The 12,394-nt window shown below is 40.8% G+C and overlaps 1 protein-coding gene across 1 annotated transcript in view; it reads left to right on the top strand.

Annotated features, from left to right (window-relative positions):
• The window catches only part of LOC118250065 (potassium voltage-gated channel subfamily KQT member 1-like), a 517,473-nt gene that overhangs the window by 64,963 nt on the left and 440,116 nt on the right, over positions 1-12,394 (top strand). Inside the window, exons 7-10 of the mRNA XM_035550693.2 lie at positions 4,784-4,894; positions 5,881-5,976; positions 6,836-6,964; positions 10,104-10,266. Coding sequence (XP_035406586.1) covers positions 4,784-4,894; positions 5,881-5,976; positions 6,836-6,964; positions 10,104-10,266 — 499 coding nt within the window. The remainder of the gene's footprint in view (positions 1-4,783; positions 4,895-5,880; positions 5,977-6,835; positions 6,965-10,103; positions 10,267-12,394) is intronic.

The raw sequence follows: 12,394 nt of genomic DNA on the forward strand, positions 1-12,394 counted from the left end.
CACTTTTGCCTTTCAAAACTTAACCACGGGAAAAAAAAATCTTGCTAGCAAGTATTTGAAAGTCTTATGTGTCAAAAACCGCAGAGTATATTATGGGTAACATTTTGCTTTGAATAGAAAGTGCAAGCTTGCTGAACTTGATACAAATGACCTGAAAGGTTTAAATATGAAGAAAAGGGAAAAATAAAGAACGAAAGAGAGTTGGAATCAAATGCTAACAAGGTTCACCCGCTCCAGTTAAATGCAAGGTGGTTTCACCTAGATTTGGCAGACGTGCAGATTAAACTGCAAAGACATATCAAAGGCTTGTGGTATTTTATATGAAGCTATTTTCAGAAGTTATAGCATGTTAGAGCACATGCAGAAGCATTTCTAACAGAACTGTCAGCCTGCCAGAGTTGTAACCCATGTCACAGCAGTTTTTCTGTCCAATCAGACTATTTTTCTTGAGGAAATAAGGACATGTTGGTCCCTCCATTCTTGCCTCTTAATGTTGGTAAAACTTACTGCTTTTGCTACAAATGTGACTATTCTATACCATTGAACTTGAGTTAAATAGTGTCTCCAGTAAATCATTGTTAACTGGCAGAGGTCCTTGGGAACAATTGCTCAGAATTTCCAGTAGTAAATTTCTATACCAGAGGTGGTGGTCTGAACCCCTTTATTTTTAATACTTTTTTTTTTTTTTTTTAAATGTGTGCAGTTCTGGCTCTTCAAGCTTCAGGACACCTGCCTGTCTTAAAGCATGTGAGAAGCTGTGTTGTCTTCTACTAAATTAGAGTTCTTGATTTTTTGAAGTGTAAATGTATGTTTTCAGAGGCTGCATTAGAGCATGTGCATACCAGCTGGAATGTGCCATAGTAAATCTTTCTTAAGAAGCAGGTGTCATTTTCCAAAGCCTACTTATTAAACATTCTGTGGGCAGATTACTAATAACTTCTGTATGTACAAGGAAAAAGAAATCTGATTGTGATTAAGAAAACCAGAGAATTACATTATCTATAATCCTTTCCACATACTTCAATGCACTAATTAGATTACCAAGAAAGAACCCTCTTAAGGTAGCAAGGGAGAAACTTTCTGAGACATGTTCAGGCACCTGCAGGAATCTGCAAGCCAAATAAATGCCTGCTATAGGGATGAAAAATAATATTTTCTCTGGTTATGGCTTTCATGCTATCTTCCATAGTAACACTAAGACAGTTCAACATTACTGCAGTTTGTTTTTATGTCCTCAGTGCTGGAAAACTCAAACACACAGAGACACAGACACAGACACACACACACACACAAAAACAAACAACAACAACAAAAAACACCAACAAACAAACAAACAAAACAACAACAAGAAGACTTTCATAAGAAAGAGGAGGAAAAGGAAGAAAAAATCCTAGACTTTAAGGGGTCATCCGGGTGTACTGAGGAGCTGAAGAGCCATTAAAGAAACACAATTTTAAAGTCCTCCACTCTCTCCTAACACATACTGTGTTTCGAAGTTTTGGGGGGTTTGGTTTAGTTCTGGGGACTGGCAAACTCATCTGTTTGTACTGCTGGTAGTATGCAGTGGCTGAGGCATTTCATGGGCAAGCCACACCATGTCTGGACAAACACCTGACAAGACAGGGTTCCTGCTGAGAGCAGCCTGCAGTTCAAGGTAATAATATTCATTAGAGGATACAGACACTACAAAGTTGACTTGATCAAATGAGAAATTCATGATGAATAAACACAAGTCTGATTTTTTTAACTTGGAAAAATTCAATTTGATAGTAATTGGTTATTTTTCCCTTCAAATTTTCCTTCCAGCATTCTGCAGAACTGCTCTCAGAGCAGGAGGAAATGTATTTTTCCCATGGTTTGATTGTTGATAGTTTTTTTTGTTGTTGTTTTTGTTTTTTAAATTTCCTCAAAAGCCTATATTGCAGAATATCTAAGTATATGTCAGTGACTTTTCCCATAAAAGGCAGTATTTCCACACCCACTTTCATAATCAGTGTAGATTTATATATTGTTTTATGTCTGTTTTGGCTGTATTTCTGCTACCACTCAGGGCAAAGTGAAGGGAACCAGGTTTAGAGCTGGAGCTCTCAAATAGAAGTACTTTTTTTTCTATTTAAAGCTCTCTCAAGTGGTTGGCATTGATGACAGAAGTCTACATTTCCTCACCAGAAGCTTTCCACCTCTCATGGGTAGAGGTCATCTTTGCTACTTTGCCATACTGCCATCATGTGTACTGTTGTGTCAGGGCTGTGCATACACTAACAAGCCTGACCTGTCACACCTGGACCATCCCATAACACCCACATTCCAGAGGCTGTGTTTAAGCTCAGTACTGGGCACTTCCTCTCTGCCTGAGCTTTGCTGAATGGGAGCTGGCCTCTAGCTTGGTCGTGTTCTTGTGCTCTAGACCTCAGCCTGTGGGTTGACTTCTACTCTTGACTTCAGGCTTCCTTCATTGCCTTCTGATTTGAACTCTCTTTTGGATATGGCTGCCATCTGTGAGGTTAGGTATGGGGTAGGGAGGCCCCATCTGGCCATTTTGGGATCCCCTTGGCTTCTGGCTCACCTTCTCTGTGGGAGCAGCTGTCCCTTGCTTCACTATAAACCCTCCTGAGAGACCAGCTTTCATTTGTCTTCTGATCTCCCTACAGTGCCAAACCCTTACTGACCACTGGGCTCCACACAAATTCTTCTCCAGCCTGCCAGGACTCACCAGGGGTAGCCTAACTCTTCTGTCCTTCTCAGGCCTTCTGGCTTCTGTGGCTTTTCACAGGTGGCTTGTCCTCTACCAAGCATGAAGTCACTCATGCCATGTCCCTTTCCAGTTTCTTGTCCCTATTCCAGTTCTGTACCCTGGAAAAGTCCACTGATATCCCATAGTGGTGATGTCTCTCTATGGCAAGTTTCTCCTGATCCCAGACCTCTGAGAAACGTGAGGATGTTGCTAGAAGAGAGGGCTGTTGTCATGGCCCTAAAGGGATAACTGGCTTTAACGGCCCTAATAAGCACCACCTGTAGCATCTACCCCCCTCTACCCAGGGGCTCTGAGCCTAGCTCTGTGCCCTCATTTCATGCCTAAATTGTTCTGGAGCTTAGGTGATTTTCACCTGAAACAAAGCTATGTTTCATTGTAGAGTTCCCTGTTTTTGACCTGAATATGTAGGGTGACTTTCTGGTTTGATCTTGGTTCTGCCTCATGTTGTGATGTTGTAGACCATCATTATGATCTAGACTCTTGGCTGGACCTGGCCACTGTTTCCTGGCCACATCTTTCCTGCTTGGGTATTGTGGAACTGTTATCCCACTTGGCTCTGTGATCACTATCCCTTAAGAAACATCCAGCTGTACCCTGACAGGCTATGAGCAGATCTAGTAACGTACATCCCATGGCTCAAATGCAATTTTAAATCCCAGGGAACTGTAGTTGTGAGGGGAAAAAAAAAATGGGACTAAGAACATGGGGCTCAGCTGTATTTAGTTCTTGGTTTACTGAAATGTTTTCTTGTTTTCTTTGGGAGTTAGTGTCCTGGAGTGTTTGGATGTTTCTCATCCTGGTATGAGGGTTCTTCTGTGGTAGTGTTAGTTCTGTCCCTTATCTTTCTTGCCAGTACAGTGAGTAGCTTACCCTGACACAGCTAGTGTTTCTGCCTGACTGCAAATTTTGTGCATCAGTTGTGTGTGACTCAGTGATTTTAAGGCTTACATCTCAACACTGTAGAACTATCACAGAATCATCTAGGTTGGAAGAGACCTCCAAGATCACTGAGTCCAACCTCTGACCTAACATTAACAAGTCCTCCACTAAACCATATCACTAAGCTCTACATCTAAACGTCTTTTAAAGACCTCCAGGGATGGTGACTCAACCACTTCCCTGGGCAGTCCATTCCAATGCCTAACAACCCTTTCGGTAAAGAAGTTCTTCCTAATATCCAACCTAAACCTCCCCTGGTGCAACTTTAGCCCATTCCCCCTTGTCCTGTCACCAGGCACATGGGAGAATAGACCAACCCCCACCTCGCTACAGCCTCCTTTAAGGTACCTGTAGAGTGTAATAAGGTCGCCCCTGAGCCTCCTCTTCTCCAGGCTGAACAATCCCAGCTCCCTCAGCTGCTCCTCGGAAGACTTGTCCTCCAGACCCCTCACCAGCTTTGTTGCCCTTCTCTGGACTCTCTTGAGCACCTCCATGTCCTTCCTGTAGCGAGGGGCCCAAAACTGAACACAGCACTTGAGGTGCGGCCTCACCAGGGCCGAGTACAGGGGGACAATCACTTCCCTGGTCCTGCTGGCCACACTGTTTCTTGTACAAGCCAGGAAGTTGTTGGCCTTATGGCCACCTGAACACCATGCTGGCTCATATTCAGCTATCAATCAATATATATTAAAAATAAAAATTAAAAACAAAAGTACTGCAAGCCCATGATTTCAAGCCTATAGGGGCCATCCTTCCAGTTCAGGAGGATGTAAACAGCCAGCTATGAACTGTGAGAACAGTCTTCCTGGGTCAAGCCTAGTGTCACTTCTCCAGCAGTGGCCATTTGTGAATACCTGTTGAAGAATATAAAAACAGAATAAGCCTACAGTGATGTTCAATGTACTCCTATGGTTTCCTTACACACAAATCCAAATACCGTTGATCCACTTGTATCTCCTGATACTTGTATCTCCTACTCCTTTTACTCCTCTTCCTTTTTTTTTTTTTTTCCCCTTTTTTAGTTCCCTCTGCTCTTGGGGAAAAACATGTATGGTATTGCAGTGAATAAGATGTATGTTTCTGGCCTAGGTGACAGTCACGACAATTGGTTATGGAGACAAAGTTCCCCAGACATGGATTGGGAAGACAGTTGCTTCCTGTTTCTCAGTATTTGCTATATCTTTCTTTGCTCTACCAGCGGTAAGTAGAACTTGGATGTTTTTTTAAGTGTCTGACTTGGACTGCACAGGTTAAATCAGTACCTTTAATAGGAAATAATGGGCTGGGTGTTGCTTCAGAATGTTTGCTTGCATGCACATCTATAAATATGTTTGTGTATTTGTGCACATGCAAAAATGAATAAAACTGCTGTCTTTCTACCGTAGTCATTTTCTTTAGAGATAAGCATTTTAAGAAGGAGATGTTTTCACTACTCTGGAGAAAGGGAGAGATTTATTTCAATCAGCATGTCAGTGGCAGAGGTGAAACATCCTTTCTTTCTGTTATTTTATGATTACGTAGAAACTACCTGGGGTATTGAGAAGAGAAGCTCTGCCACAAAGCAGAAATTTAGGAAATTGCATTTACTTTTCTACATAGTACTGTAAAGTATCATTGCTGGCCTTTCTGAATCTTCAGTTAACTGATTAGGGAACATATAGACAAGAATATATATATAAAAAAAAATAGAATAGATAAAGTATTTCTTCAGTTACTATCAGTTTTAATAAAAATGCTTAAGTCATAAAGCATATCTGACTTTGTTACTTGTTTTGCCTGGAAAATCAAACTGAGTTGTGGCTTTGTGTGGGTTGTGTGCCTTTTTTTTTTTTTTTTTGAGACATTAAAAACAAGTGCAAAGAACAGCTGTAGATCAGTCTTATGACATTGGCATTTGCTTCTCCCACCATTGTGTAGGGTTGTCTTTGAAATGTGACTGCCACTTTGTGAATGCCTCTGTGGCTAATGTTGCCTATAGACTGCAATAAACATGCTGTTTGTTGCAGTTACATGATGCCAACATCAACATGCTCAATTTCAATTTTGTTAGGTAAATAGCTTTCTATTACTGTGGATATTTGAAAGCTTGTCTTTTTTTAAATGGCCATTTATTTAATGTATTAAGTGTTTGGCTTAGGTGCATAAAATCATGTTGAAGTCTCACCAGTAATTTTATTTATATTTAGGGTATTCTAGGGTCTGGTTTTGCCCTGAAAGTACAGCAGAAGCAACGTCAGAAGCATTTCAACAGACAAATCCCAGCAGCAGCTTCTCTAATTCAGGTCAGACCCCTAGCAGTAAAATATATAGGAGAGTGATGGAGAGGCAGTAGGGCCTAGTAGTTCATGTACTACCTGAGAATCACAGTTTCTGGGCTTTATTATAAATCTATAAGCTGTGTTTAACCACAGAGGTTCTTTGGTACACTTCAGTCCCTAGAAAGAATTAGATAACTGCCTGTCCCACATCCATTCTTATGAGCAGGAGGCTTCACTAACCAGACATTCACAGGCATCATAACAGTATTTGGATGCAGCTAAAGTAAACTCAAGTTGGTAAAAAAAAATAAATTAAAATCCTTGTCATAATCTTTAATTGTTAACTTCTTTTTTTTAATTCCCTTAGCTCCTATGTGTTTGCCAAATTTGGAGGTGAAGAATGTGTATATGTATATGTGTATACACACCTCAGTTTAGAAAAATGTCTCTGCATAGCTTTTCATATTATATAAAGAATGCACTAACATGGTGTGCAAATGCTAAAACGTGGCATGCTGCAGAAGAGGGGAAGCAGCAGCATTATATACTTGTGGGGATTCACTGTTATGGAGGATGGTTTTCCTTGCTGTGAGCAGTGGTTAGACCCCAGCTCCTAGGAGAATACTACAGAGAGTATACTTAAAATCACTGTGCTGACTACATTTCCTGGTGCCTCACTGAAGCTGTATGTAGGGGAAGAGTGAATTTTATTAGGCATGTTGTTTGGTATAGCACAGCAATTGCAGTCAGAAGCCTTTGAATCATGTTTAAATTGATTGAAGATGTTGCTGTCAGTTTGGTTTGCAGCAAATGCTGACTTATACATCCTGCAAAACAGTTCCTGCTTATACACTGAGAATATTGTTTTGGGATTTTATTATAGACACTGTGGCGGTGCTATGCGGCAGAGAAATCTTACAGTTCTACAGCAACATGGAAAATCTATGTTACATCACCTGCACAAAACCCCAAAAAACCACCAGCGCCATCTAGCCCTAGTCTGAGAAAACAGGTAACATAGACTCGACAGAGCTATCTATTCTGTCCTTGGGTTTAATTTGGTTGGATAACTTGCCAAAATCCTTATAAAGAGTCCAAAAAATTTGGAGAGCTGAGAGAGATTTTCAGTGGGACTTTTGTTTTCCTTTTGCCACAGCGGGATCAATTTAGTGTTCCTTACAATATTCCTGAAGGACTAATGCCTTCTACTTTTAGATTTGCCTTGCTGATCTGACAGATGCTTATTCTCCATTATTTTACTCCCTTTGAAGTCTATTCGAACTTCTCAAAGATTGTATAAATCGTTGATACCATTCTCCATTTTGTATTCGTTTTGCACAGTAATTCATACAGGAAGAAAGAAGAATGCTAGTTAAAAAATTTACATTCACACTCATTTGACTGAGAGTAGCTGCATTTATCTTGCTCATGTACATCTCTCTGTGGTACTTTATCCTTGGGGGTACATGGAAGTTTGAGGAAATTCCTGAGCATTGGCTGCAATAAATTGGAATAGTTTTTGTCTGCACAGGTGGGATTGCCTAAACATAGGTATGTAGTTTCACTGGCAAGCTTGCCTAGATTTCAGTATGCATTCTGGAAAGGCAGAGGTCTGCAACAGGACTAGCTCAGATACATGGAGTTTCTAAAGTGGTGGATGGTAGAGGCATGCTTTTAGGCAATGAGGTCCCACTGATGCCTGTCACTCAATGGAGAATTTCAATATGATTACTCCACAGCATGTGCAGGTACCTTTATCAATATGATCTGTGTGCATGTGTATGTTTTGGCTTTAGAGCGGTGCAGTCTGCTCAGTGCTGAGCAGAGTGTAACTGTTGTGAGACTAGTTACTCCTTAACTTGAGGCACAACAGCCAGGAGGAAAGGGGTAAAGCAGAAGTAAGGCAGAGTACTATGTGTTGCTGAACAGCATGCAATACCTGTTGGGAGAATTGGAAAAAGTATTGTTTGTCCTTAGTATTTTCCCTCTTTTTCTCTATGAGATGAGTTCCCTAATATATTATTAAACTTGAACTTCATTATGAATTGCTAACCCTAATTCATTAACTTTAATGGTTCTTTCATTTCTCTTTTCTCTACATAGCCCCTCATTTTAAAGACTTAAATGTATACTGATCTTGTGCATATGGTTGAATTTTGTTCTTTAAAGAATTTAGAGTTCCTTTTCCTGTTATAAAAGCCCATGCATGTGGATGCATGGCAGTGCATCCACAATCTAAAATAAACGCCCATTTCTACTATTTTTCTTGTTCTGTTTGATTAATTTCAAACATGCTTTTGTTTCAGTGCTTGTGGATCTGAACAGAAACTTTCTTTAATTGAGAAGATCACCCAGTGCCTTGCTCATATTTCAAAGCCTGCAATTAATTAGTCATCTGTTTAATTAGCAATAAAGAAAAGCTACACCCAAGCTATTGTATACTCAAATGATTAATATTTTGGGTGCCTTGAGTTTCAGATATGGCTTGAGAAATTGTAACTGATAAAATTCTAATTGATAACTGATTTTCAAAATGTGCTAAGCATCTTCCCTTAAGAGTAACCCTTACCAAATTTAAAATAATAATCTAAAATCAGCCATTCTGTAAGCATTAGCCAAGAATGTAACACTTTTACTGAATTACAGACACAGACACAGACACAGATTTCTAGGTTGGAAGAGACCTCAAGATCATCGAGTCCAACCTCCGACCTAACACTAAGTACTCCACTAAACCATATCGCTAAGCTCTACATCTAAACGTCTTTTAAAGACCTCCAGGGATGGTGACTCCACCACCTCCCTGGGCAGCCCGTTCCAATGCTTAATAACCCTTTCGGTAAAGAAGTACTTCCTAACATCCAACCTAAAACTCCCCTGTCGCAACTTTCGCCCATTCCCCCTCGTCCTGTCACCAGGCACGTGGGAGAACAGACCAACCCCCACCTCACTACAGCCTCCTTTAAGGTAACTGTAGAGAGCGATAAGGTCGCCCCTGAGCCTCCTCTTCTCCAGGCTGAACAATCCCAGCTCCCTCAGCCGCTCCTTGTAAGACTTGTTCTCCAGACCCCTCACCAGCTTGGTCGCCCTTCTCTGGACTCGCTCGAGCACGTCCATGTCCTTCCTGTAGCGAGGGGCCCAAAACTGAACACAGTACTCGAGGTGCGGCCTCACCAGAGCCGAGTACAGGGGGACAATCACTTCCCTAGACCTGCTGGCCACACTGCTTCTTATACAGGCCAGGATGCTGTTGGCCTTCTTGGCCACCTGAGCACACTGCTGGCTCATATTCAGCCGACTATCAACCAATACTCCCAGGTCCTTCTCGGCCAGGCAGCTTTCCAACCACTCGTCTCCCAGCCTGTAGCTCTGCTTGGGGTTGTTGCGCCCCAGGTGCAGGACCCGGCACTTGGCCTTGTTGAACTTCATACAGTTGACCTCAGCCCATCGCTCCAGCCTATCCAGATCCTCCTGCAGAGCCTTCCTGCCCTCGAGCAGATCGACACACGCACTTAGCTTGGTGTCATCTGCAAACTTACTGAGGGTGCACTGGACGCCCTCATCCAGATCATCGATAAAGATATTAAAGAGGACCGGCCCCAGTACCGAGCCCTGGGGGACACCACTTGTGACCAGCCTCCAACCAGATTTGACTCCATTCACCACAACTCTCTGGGCCTGGCTATCCAGCCAGTTTCTAACCCAGCGAAGCGTACGCCAGTCCAAGCCCCGAGCAGCCAGTTTCTTGAGAAGAATGTTGTGGGGAACGGTGTCAAAAGCCTTACTGAGGTCAGGGTAAACCACATCCACAGCCCTTCCCTCATCCACCAAGCGCGTCACTTTGTCATAGAAGGAGATCAGGTTCGTCAAGCAGGACCTGCCTTTCATAAACCCATGCTGACTGGGCCTGATCGCCTGCTTGCCCTGCAAGTGCCACGTGATGACCCTCAAGATAATCTGCTCCATGAGCTTTCCTGGCACTGAGGTCAAACTGACAGGCCTATAGTTCCCCGGGTCTGCCCTCCGGCCCTTCTTATAGATTACAATTGCATTGAAATAAATAATCCTGCTGAGATGAATTTATTGTACAGGGAGGTTCTTTTCTGGTTTTCATAGTATGTTTTGATATCATCCTCTTTCTACTACCACAGGCTAGAAGATCCAAAAGAAAAGGGAAACCAGGCTCTGGTAATGGTTCTGCACCTGTGATAAACCCAGGAGAGAATGCCTTATCTATTCCACAGATCACTTATGATCATGTTGATGAACAAGAAAACAAAAAAGATGTGTCTTTCTACATCGATGAACTAGGAGGTAATTTACATTTAGGCTAGCATTTTTAAGAGAGAATGTTAATAGTGACTAAACTGATGAAAATTTCTGTGAAAAATAATATAAAAGTAATCAGTAAAGCAAAATGTGTCAAAAATTACAGGGAGACACAAAGTAACAGAAATGCACAAGGAAATTTTTAGATATGTGGTGTGAACATAAAAAACAAAAACCTTTTTTGTTTCAAATTCTACATTTTGGAATTATTTCAGCTGGATGGAAAGCTTCCTCAGATCTATGTCACTATTAAACTTTACGTCACATAGATCCTGAAGAAAGGAAAATAAAATAGGAAAAATATCTTTACTTTTTTACAGCACCTTCTTAAACACTGTGCAAATAAATTGTGATAGGCATAAAATACTTATCCATTCCTTTGTTAACCAGGAGGTTTTATTAAGTGTTTTGTTTATTACTTCACTAAAATATTGTGTTGCTATGAGTGGTTGTATTTCAATATGGAAAGTGGTTGAATTTCTTTGCTGAGCTAAGATATTGCTGTGTTTGTAAAAATTCTTTTCCACCATGAACTTCATTTAAAGAAGGTGGGTATAAAATAACATTGTTTACTACGAAGTGAGGATTTTTTTGAAAGTTAGTTTTTCCATCATTGTGCTGACTTCCTTTGTCTCATGTGATGGGAAGGGAAACATGCAAGTTCTGGATTTGCTAAAGTCTTTAGCTTAAAGAGAAACTGTTTCCTCATAGTTCAAGGAGTTATGTTCTGTACATAGAGGCATGCAAAACTTGGACAAGTTAACTGAGGTATCCAAAGATGTTAGTCCTAGTCAAAGGCAGTAGCGCTGAATTATGGTCTCATTTGCTGCTTTCACTTAAGTTTTCATCTGTCCTTGCTAAACCTGAGTGTCAACTCTGTATGAAATAGCTCTTATGTGGCATTGAGGCTGATACAATTTCAGCCTGGAGAGAGTATGTCTGTAGTCTTGACACGATGATCTCTTTAATTAAATATATATCCATGTATATTAAATATTTTTACTCCCAGAGTGAATGTGTAATGTCTTCTGTATTGAATGAAATCAAATGCAGTAGTTTTACTGGGCTGTTGTGACTTTAGATTTGTCAGAGAGTGTTGTTAACCTGTTATATTCAAGTGAGAGCACTTAGCTGCCTGCTATTCCACATCTGACTGAGAACTGTGGCATACTGAAACACATTTGCAAGGGGTAGGAGCATCTTGCTCCTAGCGTTTTAGAAAGACCTTCAAGACTCTACTTTATGCAATTGATAGCCATGAACCTGCTGTTCTGGGAGGAAAAGTTTTTCTTCTCCTGGTGTAGGTTTTCATTCTTGTTCTGGTTTATATTTTGATTTTCCTTCTGTCACATTGTGTTGAGGTCAAGAGTGCTTTTCAGCAATGACAGTATTTTTGACAGTGTTGTTGCTTGGCAATTCCTGTGTTTTTGTAGGTTTCTGGGAAAGGGGTGAATGGTGTGGTTTATTTTCCTCTTTACAGAATACAACAATTCTCAACACCCTTGTTTATTAGAAATGTGCAGCTTCCCTTGCTGATCAGTGCAGATTTAGCTGAGTGTGTCTTGGTATTGTGGCATCAGTCAGTGCTGGACAGAAGCAAAAAAAAAAAAAAAAAAATTCTTATGCAATGGTGTAACTTCGAATTTTAATAAAGAATTGAGGACTAGGTTGCCTGTAATCATGCCTCCGCCAGTGCTTGTATCTTCACTTCAGCTTTATTCCTTCAATGTTAGTCTGAGCAAAGCACTGTCCCTCAAAAGGAAGATTGAAAGGACTAGACTGTATAATATTTATTTATTTATTTATTTATTTTGCATTACAGCTGGGTAGCAGAGCAAAATGAAAGCATTTTTGCCTTTTTTCTGAAATTGCTTTCTTGTTCAATTCTTATTATAGTTGGTCTAATTTATTCTCATTCTGAGACTCAACCAAGCATATTATTCCGTTACCAATCTTTTTTATTTTTTTTGCCTTTGCTAGTGTCTGGGGTAAGTCACACTTCATTTGATTTTCTGATTTATTCCTTCTGGTGCAAAGCTTCCAAGATTCCAGGCTAACTTGATTGCTCAATTGACTGAACATTCTTGACACCTCTCAAAAATTTAAACCTGAT

Source organism: Cygnus atratus, chromosome 1 (genome assembly GCF_013377495.2).
Source record: "Cygnus atratus isolate AKBS03 ecotype Queensland, Australia chromosome 1, CAtr_DNAZoo_HiC_assembly, whole genome shotgun sequence".
NCBI classification, from domain to species: domain Eukaryota; kingdom Metazoa; phylum Chordata; class Aves; order Anseriformes; family Anatidae; genus Cygnus; species Cygnus atratus.